Raw genomic sequence first — 15,288 nt, 5'->3', positions numbered from 1 at the left:
CCAAACACTCTGCCTCCCGCCCTTCGAACCGGTCCCTCGGGTCTCCCAGCGACCGAAAGCTCCGCTGCACCATCCCTGGGTCCTTGGCTAGGGATCTGGGCGCAGGCAAGCCGGACACTCACCTGATGATGGAGTCCTTCCCGAGGGCTTCCGGACTGCCAGGGCCACGGCTACTGAAGGCCTGGCCATCCTGCAGCCGCCGACCGCGCAACCCCTCGGGGTCACCACCTCCGCTGCTCCTGCTTCTGCTGCTGGAGCGACACAACTCACGGAGCCGACGTGCCGGGCCCGGGGGCAGCTGCTGGCTGTTGAGCTGGCGCAGTAGGAGAGGCAGGCGGGAGCTCATGCTGCTGCGGAGCGCGGGGCGACTGGTACTCCCGAGGCACCGAGATGCGGCAGCAAGTTCCTCCTGGGGTTGGCGAGGCAGGAACCAGAGAGCCGGGCTACACTGTAACGGGCCAGCAGCAGGAAAGACCAGGCTCTTCCTCGTGGGAGGAACAGAGGCCCCTAGGGGGCACTGTACCTAGTGGCCGTGACGTTAGGAGGGCGGGGGCCAGCGGACGCGAGGCTGCTGGTTGGAGTTGCCAGAAAGTCAAGGCAGAGGAGGTGGGGCATCAGGGTTGTGCTGAACCCTTGCCCTGAGGTTGTATGGCTAATTCTGCTTCAAAACCTGGTGCCACCCTTGGTCTTCAGAAAGTAGCTCACTTTCCGTGGTGACCCTAAGTCCAGTTTACGCCTCCAGAAGGAAGAGTTTATTATGTGGGAGGTGGCCTAAGGCTAAGAGTCATTCTTGGAGTCTGCAATGCTGGTTTTGTAGCAAGAGCAGGTTAACGCCATTGGCCTGAAGACTGAGAGTCTTACAAGTTTATAATTTCCAAGGCCAGTGAGAAAAACATCGTAACTTTGTAATCCTCAAGGTAGGATAAAATTCGTCCAAGGTAGAGACAGAGTTTGAGAGCGCACACTGCCCCGTGTGCTGGAAAGATCTCCCATTTAACCCCAACAGATGTAAGGAATTGAGTGACATTCGTTCGCTTTCCAACGAGGAGAACTTGGAGATACAGAGAAGTCATTTGGTTTGTTGGCAGAGCCGTGAGCCTGCCCAGCTCTAGGCGGGCCTCCTCCTCTTCCTCTTTTTAGTTATATTTTACTTGTGTGCGTATGCTTGCCAAGGCCTGCAAGTGAAGTTCGGAGGACAGTTTGAAGGAGTCAGTTAGTTAGTTCTCTGTTTCCACCATGGGGGCGGTGGCCCGAGCCGGGGATCGGGGTGGGGAGAGGAGGCCCCATGTTCTGGGGTCAGAACTCAACTTCCCAGCTTTGGCAGCAAGTGCCTTTACCTGTCGAGCCACCACCTCGGTGACCCAGGGGTCCGTGTTTTTGAATTGCATGGTCAAGCAAGTGCTAAAGGGGGTGTTGCATAATACGCTATATCTGAAAGATCTGCCTGGGGAAGGCCATCACCTTTATGGGGAAAAAACTATGTGCACCTGGTTGGAACTGGGAACCACAAAAACTTATTCACTAGGAAAAAAAAAATCTCTCTGATGGAATTGAGTCAGACCAAGAGCCATTTTGAAGACGATGCTTTGGAGGCTAGTCTTCAGTCTTCATGACCGCTGTGGGTTGGAGAAATGTCCCAAAGGTCCATATGTTAAGGACCTGGTCACCATTCTGTGATGGCGTTGGGAGATGGAGGGATATTTTAAGAGTTGAGGCCTCGATGGAGGAATGTAGATGTTTAGAGATGTTCCCGTGAAAGGGGTATTGGGACCTCCCTCCCTACTTTGCTGCCTATAATTAGGCAAAGCCGTTGTTACACACACACACACACACTCCTCCTTGATGTACTGCGTTGCCACAGACCCCCCCAGACAATGTACAGGCCAGACATTCATCTGAAACCGTGAGCTCATAATAAACATTTCCCCCCTAAAAGCTGTCTATCTCGGGTATTCTTTATTGTAATGGAAAACACCGTTGAAACAGCTGCTGTTGATCCTGACCTTTGCAGTGTTACAGTGTTTCCTTCTGTCTTTAAGTGCACTGCAATGCTAGGGTGTAATCCTTTCCCTTAACCACAGGGGGATCATTTTAAACAATCAACACTATGTTTTCTTGTCTTACTTTTTTAAGTGAGGTTTTTTGTTTGTTTTGTTTTTGTTTTTGTTTTTGCTTGCTCTTGAATTGGGACAGTAAGGCAATTTGTTTGAGTCAGTGAGTTCTGGGTTACAGTGAACTCATGTCAGCTGGTAGTTCGTCCGCTCTGCCTTGACTAGATAGTGGGTGAAAACCAAAACCTCTGTCAGAGAAATGACTAACTGAATGTCATCTTTCTATTTGACACTGAACTAAGTTCTAGCCCACTGTGCCTTATTTGCAATCTTTTTTGTTTGTTTGTTTGTTTTTCGAGACAGGGTCTTTCTATTTTAGCCTTGGCTGTCCTAGACTCACTTTGTAGACCAGGCTGGCCTCGAACTCACAGCGATCCACCTGCCTCTGCCTCCCAAGTGCTGGGATTAAAGGCGTGTGCCACCACGGCCCGGCTCTTATTTGCAATCTTAATGGGCGATTAACGAAAAAAAAAAAATCACTTGAAAGTTCAGAATAACAAAATGCCTGTGCTGACGGGACAATTAAGATCGGTTACTCAGATGCTACTTAGAATCCTAGTGTGATAAGCTCAGAGTCTGTGCTCAGCCTGGGCCTGAGGACAACACAGCCTAGGCCAAGGTGCTAGTTAGCATTGCCCGTGAGAAGCATCTGGAGTCTTACATAGGGTTATTTAATGTGAAAGCCTCCCTCAAAGACTCTAGTGGCAAAGGCTTGCTTCCCAACTGGGGCGCGACTGAGAGGTGATTGAGTCCTGAGAACATAAAATTCACCGGTAGATTAATTCATCTGTGCGGCTGCCGTTTTAGCAGGATGGACTGCTGGGAGGCGGGCCTTGGAGGAAGTCGGTCTCCAAGGTTAAATCTTAAAGCGTATATCTTGCTCCTGCATCCTTCTTCTTTCATTTATCCTTCTCTCTTTTCTCTCTTCCCCTCTTTTCTCTCCTCCCCACCTGCCCATCTCCCCCTGTCTCCTGACTGCCATGAGGTGAGCAGCCTCATTAGCTATATGTTCCACAAAGCCAGCCACCCATGTGGCTTAATTCTGAGCCAAAATATAACAGTCTTCCTTTCTTTCTCCCCCCCCCCCTTTTTTTTTTCCAGACAGGGTTTCTCTGTGTTAGCCTTGGCTGTCCTGGACTCGGTTAAGTTCTTTACACTGGATATTTTTGTCCCAGTGGTGGAAAGTTAACATACACAGGATAGACACTTGTAGACTAGGAGACTGGGAATCAGAGACAAACTTCCCAGGCTTGTTTTATAGACACACAGTTGGGGCGACACATTGAGAGAGCTGTCTCAATTTAATGACCTGAAAGGACTTAAGAAAAGTCAGCTACAGTAGGAAGAGTGTGGAAGTCTTTAGAAATGTATCCACTAATGTTCTTTCCTAGTAGACAAGGGTAATTTCAGGGCATTCAGAAGTAACTCTTGGATGCAATTTAAACAATGTATCTGAGTTTAAAACACTATTTTATGGCCAGACTGAGCTCAGAGGTTAAAAAGCACCAGCTGCTCTTGCAGAGGACCCGGGTTCGTTCTCAGCACACACATTATGGCTGCTCTCACCTGTAACTCCAGTTCCAGGGGATCCAACTCAGTCTCCTGGCTTTCGTGGGCTTTTCATGCATGTGGTACACTTATATATAAGAAGGCAAACACTATTAATGCACAAGATAAAAATTGAACAATATTTCATACATCTATGGAGTTCATTTATCCCAGTGATTCTTGGCCTTCTTAATTCTGTGACCCTTTAATAAAATATAATGCATGTTGTGGTGATCCCCAACCCGAAAATTATTTTTGTTGCTACTTCATGACTATAATTTTGCTGCTGCTGTGATTTGTAATATAAATATCTAATATGCAGGGCATATGATATGAAACCCCTGTGAAAGAGTTGATTGACCGCCTCCCCCCCACATACACACCCCAGGCTCTTGACCCACAGGTTGAGAACCACTGATTTGCTCTGTTCCGGGAATATGTGGCGAGGAATCACTGTGAACAAGCCAGGTTCGAACCCAGGTCTCATGGAGTTGACTGCGTAGAGTGCTGTGGGCCATATGCCATTTAAAGGAGAGTTAGGAATAGGGCTGATCTAGATCTCATAAAAGAACCATGGAGAGGCACTACCCTAGAACAAAGAGTTATCAAAAAGCTTTCAGGAGGAGGTGGAATGTTGGCAATTGAAGACAAGTCTTATGGGTGGCTTGGGAGCTACGTGAAGACAAGAGTCAATGTTGGGGAGTGAGTAGAATGGGTAGAAAGAACCACACGAGCAAGAGCCTGGGGTGCAGCAAGCATAAGGGGCTTGAGTTATAGAGAATGGAGGAAGGTAGGGAAAATGAGGAACAAGGACAAGTCAGGCTGAAGAACCAACTACTATAGAATAGCTGGGCATGTAATCTTATCAAAGACTATCGCCCCAGGACTATGCCCTTAAGATGGTTAAGATGGTGGTCTTTGTGTTATATGTTTCTTGCCACAATATTTTTTTAATCAAGATGAAGAGTAGAAGAAAAAGAAATATCTGATATGATTGTTAAAAAAAAGAAGCTGCTTCTTTCTTCTTCTTCTTCTTCTTCTTCTTCTTCTTCTTCTTCTTCTTCTTCTTCTTCTTCTTCTTCTTCTTCTTCTTCTCCTTCCTCTTTTTTCCAGGAAAGAACAGAGGCTAAAGTGAATGGAGGCAGAGGTCACCAGGAATGTCAGATCAAGAACCTGGGAGGCCAGTCTCCATTAAAATATGAAGGCCCCTTGGGTAAGGGTAGGGTGTAGAGGGCATGATGGGAACTGCAGTCCATGGGCTAACACTTGCACTAATTGAGGAGGATTATTGGGAGAGGTGGTGGATGACAGCACTCTCTTAACACAAAGGTCTCCATTCCAGAAAGCATGAGCTTTCATGCAGCAATTCATCCAACTTTTAATGCATATGGGTATTTTGCTCGCATGTAAGTCTGTGCACCGCATGCTCATGTCTGGAGTTACAGACAGTTGTAAGCTGCCCTGTGGGTGCCAGAAACTGAAACCAGGTTCCTCTGGAAGAGCAGCCAGTGCTCTTAAACTCTGAGCAATCTCTCCACACAAACCTATCTATCTATTAGGGAAGGTTGGACTGGGAATCCCTAAACACTCCTCATCTGTGGAATACACTCATAATTTGTGTTGCACCCCTAAGGGCTGTGGTGAGTCTGGGGGCACAAGGGCCACTGCAAATGTGAAGCACACTCTCCCTGCAGGGATGTAATAACGCCCCTTAGCCCTGACCTGGGAAATCAAGGCAGGCTAACTTCGTAGCTCCCCTCATGGTTCTCAGCAATGAGTTCAGTCCTAGATGGAGCAGGTGGGGAGACGAGACGAAGTGGATTATCCTACAGAAGAGACCATGGACAGCTGGGTGGAGGATGTCATTCCACTTGTGTGTAGGCACATCACACTGGCTACAATCAGGAGGAGGAATGTGAGGATGAGGAGTGTGAGGAATCCGTGTAGTCCCAGGAAAAGATGGCCTATGGAGAGGACGCCTTGGATGCATGTGCAAGAGGTCTGAGGAAATGACGTCAGCTTTGTACAGTTGGGGTGGAGAGTAGCCTCCTGCCACCTCAAGAAGGGAGTCTGAGCTAGACAGTGTTCTTAAGGAAACAGAATATAAACTGGAGCTTAGGCCTTGTATGAATTCTGAGCAGTCAAGACGAGTCTTTGTCCTCATATCACCAGCAGCCTATGGAGGCTTGGAGAGGTCAGGCAGAGAGGAGTCCTCAGTGAGTTGGCTCAGATGGAAGTTCTCCATCTCACAGGAGCCTCATGTTCATCATGCTTTCCATGACAGGCACTTATTTTCCCTTAAGAGCAGATCCTTTATTGCCTATCTAGAACATCTGTGTTCAGGCTGCCAACTGTGTCCTCCAGTTGTCAAAGCAAGTGACCATCACTAATGTTGCTTTTTTCACCTTTTGTCCCTTCGGCTCAGATCTCATCGCATCGCCTCAGCAGAATCCAGGACCACATGGGCCAGCCCACTCTCTTCTCTTTTCTCCTTCTTCTAGATACGTTGGGAGATTTGGATTTTTTCTTTTAAAACTCGTTTCACACTGTACAAGATAGATTCAGCCTCTGGGCCAGCAGCTCATAGCCTCCAACTTAACTTGCCTATGGAAGAAGGAATTTGCTTACACCATGGGCTTGACTTTGGGTTCCGTGAGAGCCTTGTGGACAGCTGCCCATCGCCATACCAACAGGGCATTTAGGGGTTTGTGCTTGCCCACACAGCAGAAGTTCTGATCGCTATCACAGCCTTGTCCTTTTATGCCATGCTCAAATCATGTGGCTTTAGAATGAGCGAGTCTGACTGCTTCTTGTCCTTTCACATTTGCATGCTGTATGTGAATAAAGCCACCATCTGAGGAATAAGGCTTTGTGTCTATGCCTGTGGTATGTATGCACCACAACATAAAGTAGGCGATGTGTGCCCAGCCACCTGTGCTTGTTTCCTCCCCCCTTCCCCTGACTTTTCTTCCTGACTCTGTGTGCTAGGTTGCTCGCTGCTTCCATAGCATCCCAAGAAGCAATTATCAGGAAAGGCTTTTGTCCAAGTAAAAATCCCAGGATGGCATGAGGTACCATCCCGACACACAGATGCTTAGCTGAGAGCACCCAGAAGTTGGCAGAATAAACATCTCCAGACTCCAAGAGGAAGGAAAGGGCAAAGACTCATGAAATGGCACCTTCATGTTTGGGTGACACTATATCACGGATGGTACTATAAATTATAAAAAAATTTATATTAAAAAATTATTTTACGTGTATGATTCTTTCGCATGCGTGCATGTATGTATACCATGTGTGTGCCTGGTGACTGTGGAGGTCAGAGGAGGGCATCAGATCCTCTGAGACTGGAGTTACAGACAGTTGTGAACCGCCATGTGGGTGCTGGGACTCAAACCCAGGTCCTCTACAGGGGCAACAAATGCTCTTCTCCACTGAGCCATCACTCCAGCCCGGCTACGAGTTCCTAAAATCTAATTATTTGTTACTCATACTTGTCTCCATATAGTCCCTGATTTGACTGGTATCTCCTGCTTTGGGCTTCTGTAAGTTTTGAGCTCTGTTTAGTGGATCATTAAACATGTGCTGGCTGGGTACAAATTGCCCTGTTCTGGCCAGAGCTGGCACAAAGCATCCTACGGGATCAGCAGACAAGAGGTGCATGGGCTACCATGTAGAACACTTATCTAAAAGGGAACATTGAGCTCCACCAAAAGAGCTTTCAAATGCAAACGTCCTACATTAATTTAGTTATGTAGATGGATGGAAGGAGTGAAGGGTGTGCCATCTCAGAATATGCTTAATTGGAGAATTAATTATTTTAAAGGCAAAATCAGCTGAAGCTTTCCTGACTTCAGGAGGGGGCTACTGGGCCTGTCTTACCTACAACAAGCCCTATAGATTCTTTTGGAGAACAGCCTCTGTATCAGAGACTGGTCACTGGTGCTGTATAAAGCTCTGACCTGGCTCCCATTTCCCCTCAGCTTCCACACCTGCCTCCTGACCTTTGACCTTGTATCTGTTAATAATATCTCTCAAATTTACTACCCTGGTCCGAAGATTTGCTTGTCCTTGTATTCTTTCACAACGTTATTGATGTCTAAAGCTAGCACTCTTTGGTTTTTATTCTGTTTTAAATATCCCCACATCTTTTTATGAAACTGATAAAACTATAATATTTTTCTCACATTAGTTGGCTATGTGTAAATTTGGTCCCTAGATCCAGCCAGAGTCTCCAGGTAAGGACCAAGAGGGGGAGCAGAGGAAATCTCTCCTCTACATTGTTTTTTGCATGTATCTAATTTTTAAATGTAGCATATTGCCTCTGTAGCTTTGGAGCTCCATTGCTGTAAGCTAGTTATGGGGTTGGCAGGGGTGGGGGCGGGGGTGGAGAGTGAAAAGACAAACCTGAGAACATACATATGTCTAGAGACTTTTAAAAAGAAAAACCAATATACACAATAAAGATTCTGGGGCTGGAGAGATGGCTCAGAGGTTAAGAGAACTGACTGCTTTTCCAGAGGTCCTGAGTTCAATTCCCAGCAACCACATGGTGGCTCACAACCATCTATAATGTGATCTGGCGCCCTCTTCTGTCCTGTAGATGTACTTGCAGACCACTGTATACATAATAAATATTTTTTTAAAAGATTCTGATTGTATGCATGCAAGACATATTGACATAAAAGTTGTAGAAATGCAGTAACAGTTTCTTTTAATGAATTCTCATCCCTTAGTGAAAATATTAAGTGTAGCCAAACTGGCCAGCTAGAGAAAGCCATAGCTCACATGAAGGAATAAGGATGCATAAATTGGCCAGCTAGAGAAAGCCATAGCTCACATGAAGGACTAAGGATGCTTAAAGAACAATTACCACTTACTCTTTGTGGTTTTTTTCCCTTCATCAAAAGACAACTTAGTAGATATTTAGATGTTTCCCCCTTTCTTCTGAAGAGTTATGCAGAGAATTTACACACACACATTGGTTTTTGGTTGTCATTGGCTTGTCTAAACTAAACCTGTGATTTCCAGGAAGTCATCACAAGGGAGATCTAGGACGATGCTTATAAATGCCTAGAAATACTCCAGAGAAAGAATCTCAACAGCTTTTCTCCAAGGGTAGGATTAGGCAGCCTGCATTTCCACTCAGTTGGCTAGGACCTTCTGTTTATATTTGGAAACATTGCTTTAAAAAGCATCAGTAATCACCCATTTTTAGAAGCATGTTTTTGTGTCTCTTCCTCCCCTCTCTTTTATCTCTCTCTATATACTTTTTTCTTTAAGACATGATTTTACTGTGTGCCCCGGGATGCCCTGGAATTCACCCTGTAGACCAGGCTGGCCTGGAACTTACAGAGATCCACTGCCTCTGCCTCCCAAGTGCTGGAATTAAAGATGTGCGCCACCACCAGCCTGGCTTGTCTCTATAATTTTAACAAAGAAAATTTGGAATGTAAAGTTGTATAACATAAGCCTTACTTTGTAGTGAAATTTTAGATTAAATTTTCAATTCAACAAGGAAAAAGGATGTCTTGTTACTACATTTTCAATGCAAAGGCTTTTAATTTAGTGACTGACATATTTCTAGACTCCTGTCAAGAAAACAAAACCCATTTCAGACACTGAGCTTACTACTTCAAAAACAATCCAGAAACAGAAAACTGGTTTGTCAAGAGCCACTGAGACTCTGTTTACCCTCTGCCCTAATTCCTTTCTGCTGTTGTGAGAAACACCACGACCAAAATCAACTTAAAGGAGGAAAGGGTTTATCTCAGCTTACTTATGCTTCCAGCCCGCAGGCTATCACTGAAGGAAGTAGAGGCAGGAACTCAAGGCAGAAACCTAAAGCAGAAACCCACTGGAGGAATGTGGCTTGCCAGCTTACTCTCTGGCTCACAGGCACATGTTCAGCTAGCTTTCTTATATGACCCAGCACCACCTGCCTAGGGATGGTGCCACCCAAAGTGGACTGGACCCTCCTACATCATGACCCTAGGCTGTGTCAAGTCGATAAAGCTAACTAGGACATACTTTTACCTTGAACAATTTTCTCTGTGGTTCAAAAGGCAAGACAGAGGATTGTTGCCAAACAGTTTCGAAAAGCCATAGTGTTCTAGGGCAAACACATTAATTCAAACAAAAATTTTCTTTCCACTTTACAAACTTTATTAAATAACGGGCATTACTAACTTTCATTGTCTTATATACAGTATTTAAACTATGTTTTCCAAATTGCATTGCTTTCCCTCAAAAGAAAAAAAAAGTAGGTGAAAAGTGAACTTATATATATATATAAAAAATGGGACCTTCAGTATAGGACTTTAAAATCCATAAAACTTTCACCCCAATTATATACAACCCACCCCACCTGCAAAAGAAACTATTTTAAACAAGAGCGCTGAATTGATGACATTGAGGGAGTATCTGAGCATGTGTACACACACACACACACACACACACACACACACACACACACACACACACGGCTCTCAAAGTCTGCAGCCTGGGCCACAGAAGTGATCAATAAAACTACAGATTTATCCTAGAACCCAAAGGACCATATACACAAGACATTTTGTACAACATGACATCTACCTTTGTAGATGACAACAAACCATGCAACCAAACACTGGTGTGAAGAATTGATAATTTCCAAGACTCAGACAGCACAGCAACATGAACAACATTGGAATGTGGGTCATGCAGACTAAAAAGAAAAACAAAACAGGAAACTACATTTTCGGACAAGAGTCAGGTAACTTAAAACAAGCAAATGGGGGAGGGGGAACTGTGATACAAATGTGTTCACACTCATCTAGCAAATTCTAAGAACAGAGTTTTTGTCTTTTTTTTTTTTTTTTTTTTTTTTTTTTTTTTTTTTGCTATTGCTTAGTCTGGAAAACTCATGTCGTGTTTAAATTAAAGCAATGGAAAAAAGAAATGTTTTCAGAGCCATGTACCTCAGTGATGGGGATCAGTCAGGACATCAGAACGTGGGGCAAGGGCTCCACCAAGGGTCTCCTTCAGCTCCAAATGTTTTGGTAGCTACAAGAAGAGTGAAGGATTTGAAAAACAAGAAACTCTTAAAAAAAAAAAAGCCCTTAGGGACTTATTTGTAACATAAAGATGGAATTAGAGAGAGAGAGAGAAAAAAAAACTATGGGAAACTGTGAATATTACTGCAAATGAAAGACTTTCCCATCACTTCCTGCCATAGCTTTATAAATGGAACAGATTGTTTTAATGCTAATAAAGAGGGGGTAAGTTAAAACAGAACGTGAGAGGGCGAGAGAAGACTCCAGAATGTCCCACTATGTAAAATGAGAACAGAAAGGGAGAGAGTGGTCTGGCTGCATTCATGCAGCCACCAATAAAATGCTTCTACGAAGTGGCAATCACTCTGTCTTCGTTTTCTCTCTTTGGTTCTTCCTTTGGATCACAGTGTCGTGCTTTTCATCGTCCGTCCCTATTGACAAGGAGTTAGGCTGGTGGTGCGCTGTCCCAGTGGACCGCTGCATGAGACTACCATTACAGTGGAAAGGAAGTTACTAGCCAGCAGCCAGCAACCAAATGCCCTCTTCTCTGTCTTCCAAAACACTGAAAGGGGCCCTATGCTATGGACGATTTTGAAAATAAACTCGTGCCGGTATCTGTGGCGAGGCCGTCTCAAGGAGGGCTTTCAGTCAAACCCAAAGCTCAGTAAAGTGTCTAGGAAGACCTGTTCTAGAAGAGTCATTTTAATGCATTTTTGTCTTCATTTAGCCTAAGGTTTGCTCCGTACTGAAGAGAGACAGGCATATCCAGCAGTATAGCGGGATGGTTTACATGGTGATGATTATTATTATTTTCTTTTTGCAGGGCCAGTTCTCCCTTAGTTGTAATATGAGGAAATAGGCTGTTTCTTATCTAATAATTAAGTTGGCTTGCATTTTATTACGGCTTAGATTTCTTTAGGCCATGAAAGAAATAGTTGATTTCAACCCAGAAACGATAGAATTATCATCATTCGTGGCACATCATCTGGGCCTCGTCCTGAAACACAGGTAAAGATTTTTTTTTTTCCCCCTTCTAATAGCAGGTTGCTCCTAGGGCTACATTTGAATTTTTTTTTTTCAGTCGTCACATAACATTGGCATCTAAATAAAATGTGATTGGGACACTGCAGTGGGAACCTTAAAATACGTCAAGAGGCTATATTCTAATCAGAGGTCTCTGGTATATACACATCACTCTTGAGTCTTGCAACAAATATAGAGATGCCACATATAAGCATAATTCTTTAAATAACTCTAGTCTCTCTTTTTAAAATCTGTGAAAGAGGCTGGAGCTCCTTCTGAGTCACAGGTGTGTGGGGGAGGTGGGTAATCTAAGAGTTGTGCATGGGTGCTGTTGTCAGGGTGTGGAGCATAAAAGCCGTGATCAGCCTGCTCAAAGAGTTGTGCTGTAAAGAAAAGCACATTTTAACCCTTTTATTATTACAAAATTGATTTAAACTGGTACATATATTTAAAAGAAAAAGAAAAACAAAAATAAACCCTAGGCAAAACTGCTTGAGCTAAGACACTGAAATTTCTCCCTCAGAGACTGGACAATGTTTTGCTGATTGGGCGATGGGCCCCTCCACAGATAATCATTCAGTTTGTCGGAGTCTTTAAATGCTGTCAGGTAAGGAGGAAGCCCATGCCTGCCACTCACTGCCTCCTTCAAAGAGCAAGCTCTGCTGTGGCTACAGATGTTACCAGAACAGTCAGGGTCTGGGATCTTTGAGTCAGACTTCCTGTCCCGACTGGGAAAGAGATCCAGCCCCACCTCATCCTCTTCTGACTTGATTTCCACATAGTCATCTTCATCTCCCTCGGTCTCTTTAAAATTAGAAAGGTAGTTCTGGGTCGCTATTTGGGCGCTTAAGGGTACATTTCTATTTACCACCAGCACTTTCTGTGAGTCTTGGAGCGTGAGATCGGAGCGTTTGCCAGTGTCCTGTTGACATGAGTCTGTGAACCCCGACAGCAAGTCCTGCTGGCTCGCACCTCTGGAAGTCTTCTGTAAAGACAGCAGTTGCTTCTTTTCCATCTCACTGGGGTAGTTGATGGAGTCCAGGGATTTGTTTATCAAGATTGAGGAAGATGACTGGGGTCTGCTGTAAGCCTGGGATTTAGCACTGATCGCTTTGCGACCCAGTGAGTTGTAAAGATGGCCCTGACCGGAGTTCTCTTTGTGCGGCTGGTTGACCACCACGCTGCACCTCTGTGGCACAGAGCCCAGCGGAGGGTCTGACACTTGTAGAGAAGGCACTGAACAAGCGGCCGACAGCTGTCTGGGAATACTTTTTGCGATGCTATCTAATGTGGTGGGATATTTTGACTTTGAGTCTTGCTCTGCTTGGGTGGAGAAATCTGCCAACTCTCCGTTACTGTAGGGTGAGTGCCAAAGCCAGTCCTCACCAGTGCACTGGGCCTGGGAAGGTGATTCGGGCCTGAGGAGGGTGGGTTCTTGGGTGCTGGCCCAGCCATCCTTCTGAGCTTTAAGGGGTGTCTCTCTGAACACAATCTGGTCATACAGTTGGGAATATTCAGCAATCCTGGCACCTGGAAGGCAGACATTGAAACAATAAGCACATATAGGATTATCCTTGTATAGGAAAATTAAAGATAAGAACATAACACCTAAATGATGTATTAAAAAACAGCAGGAGACTTAAGATTAAGCAGTCACTGAATGCAACACTTATAAAAAAATAATTCACAGCTTAATGAAAATAGAGTTCATTTACTTTTGATTGGATTTTACATTATCTTATCTGAACAGGAGATCTGCACGTGCCCAGTGTATATCATGAAAATTCCTTTAATCCACAAAATAGTGCTGAAAACAAGTGTCAAAGGAGAATGCCAGAGCTTACATTCTGCTGTATAGATACTTCATGCCCGCTGAAGGAAGCTGGACCACAATCTCATGGCCACCCCTACTTCATGCTTCTCTTGTTTGCCCTCAGACAAGTTTTCTTAGAGAAGTTGGCTTGGGGCAGCTGTTCTGACACCACTGGTTTCCGAGAACCTGGCCGCTGCCCCGCAGCCAGCATCTATGAGAGTTCTTCCCCTTAGCACATGTAAACACTACCTCACCTCTCCTTTCCCACTCTCCAAAGCCAAGAGCGAAAGCCTAAGTCTCCAAGCCATCAAGAACAGATCCCCTGCCCGTGTACTCTGAAGCTGAACGTTCCCAGGCACTGACTTAGGAAGAGGATTTGATGGTTACGTCCACAAAAACATTTGCCACCTATAACTGAGCCTCAGCCCTTTCCCCATGCTACCTTACTTCAGAGTGTAGACATCTCTAAAGATTATGACCTACATCTTGATATGTGAGAGAGAGTGTTTCTCTTGGACCAGCAGCACGTTGCAGTGAGATATGCATTTAGTGGAACTTGCGCTATTTCTTTCAGCCTGCCTTGCTGGTATCATGTGCTCTTAGCCACAACCCCTCCATTTTTTCACCCTTGACCCCCTGCTTCCTGCAATCAAGGCAAACTATCTCTCATTGGAGTTTATATTTAGACGCTTTGGGTTTCAAACTTCGAACTGCATTTAACAACAGGAATTATTGCTCAGAGAATTTTAGAGGCAAAACACTGGCAAATTTCTCTTTAAGTATCAGAGTGAAAACTTACAATACCAATTCGAATGCAGCGGCACCGAAAGAGATACCACACAACCATCTACTTGCATTGCAGTGTTCTATGTCATCCACTCTCCCAAAGCCTGGGATTCAAGTTAACTATGAGACCCAGCCACGGGAGCTGGGATTTTAGACAGTCATATGGTTTAGCCTTGAGCCATCCCTCACACACTGTATGTAGCCCCGAGCTGATCCACAGCTCAGGCAGGGGCACTGAACTTCCACAGGGTTCTAGGGAGGCAATCATTTGAGGGAGAGCAGAACTAATTAATAATTGAAAATATTCTGGCATAAATTTACCCATGAAGTCTTTTAGGAGGACATGGCTCCTGACTTACATAATGTCTAAAATACCCATTGTATTTTTCATGTCTTTTTCCTCTCATATTCTCTTCTTTGCTTAATAAAGTTTTACTCATCCCTCAAAATCCTTCAGAAGCCCTAGTCTACTCAAAAACCCCCGTTCCCAACTTCTTTTGTAAGTCTTATCTAGAGCTGAGAGATAGCTTAGTGGTTAAAAGTGCTTGCACTTTCAGATAACCCAAGTTCAGTTCCTAGGACCCACATTGGGCAGCTCACATCTGCCTTTAAACTCCTGTTCCAGGGAATCCGAGGACACCTGCACACACATGGTGCATATACATATACTCAGGCATACATACATATGTATATACTCAAATATATGCATGCAGAAAAGCTATATGGCGAATCTCTTTCATAGGCTAGTTTATTACTGCAGACAGCCTAGGAGCTTTTGGTCTCAGAGAACAGCATTGTACACTTTGTTCTGAGCACCAAACATAATTTCTAGAAGGAAACAGGTCTCAACTATTTCATTACACAGATTTTTTTCCTACCCTTTCCTTTTGAGCATAGGATTTCAGAATTTTGGGCCTTTCCTGAGAGCACCTAAGAGAGCCAAGACAATGTAGAAATCAGGCCACAGCAGGAG

At 44.7% G+C, this 15,288-nt stretch overlaps 2 protein-coding genes across 16 annotated transcripts in view; both read right to left on the bottom strand.

Moving 5' to 3' along the window:
* The window catches only part of MTHFD1L (methylenetetrahydrofolate dehydrogenase (NADP+ dependent) 1 like), a 183,848-nt gene extending 181,906 nt beyond the window's left edge, over positions 1-1,942 (bottom strand). Inside the window, exon 1 of the mRNA XM_084777825.1 lies at positions 123-1,942. Within this exon, the coding sequence (XP_084633951.1) occupies positions 123-346 (224 nt within the window). The 5' untranslated portion in view covers positions 347-1,942. The remainder of the gene's footprint in view (positions 1-122) is intronic.
* A 7,859-nt stretch (positions 1,943-9,801) lies between these two features.
* The window catches only part of PLEKHG1 (pleckstrin homology and RhoGEF domain containing G1), a 211,379-nt gene continuing 205,892 nt past the window's right edge, over positions 9,802-15,288 (bottom strand). For all 15 annotated transcript variants that reach the window (XM_084777823.1, XM_084777818.1, XM_084777811.1 and 12 more), the window contains one exon: positions 9,802-13,246. In XM_084777823.1, coding sequence (XP_084633949.1) covers positions 12,195-13,246 — 1,052 coding nt within the window. In that variant the 3' untranslated portion in view covers positions 9,802-12,194. The remainder of the gene's footprint in view (positions 13,247-15,288) is intronic.

Source organism: Acomys minous, assembly GCF_964271855.1.
Source record: "Acomys minous genome assembly, chromosome: 3".
Classification (NCBI taxonomy): domain Eukaryota; kingdom Metazoa; phylum Chordata; class Mammalia; order Rodentia; family Muridae; genus Acomys; species Acomys minous.
Note: the sequence above shows the minus strand (reverse complement) of the source record. Positions and strands in the feature narration are given on the sequence as shown.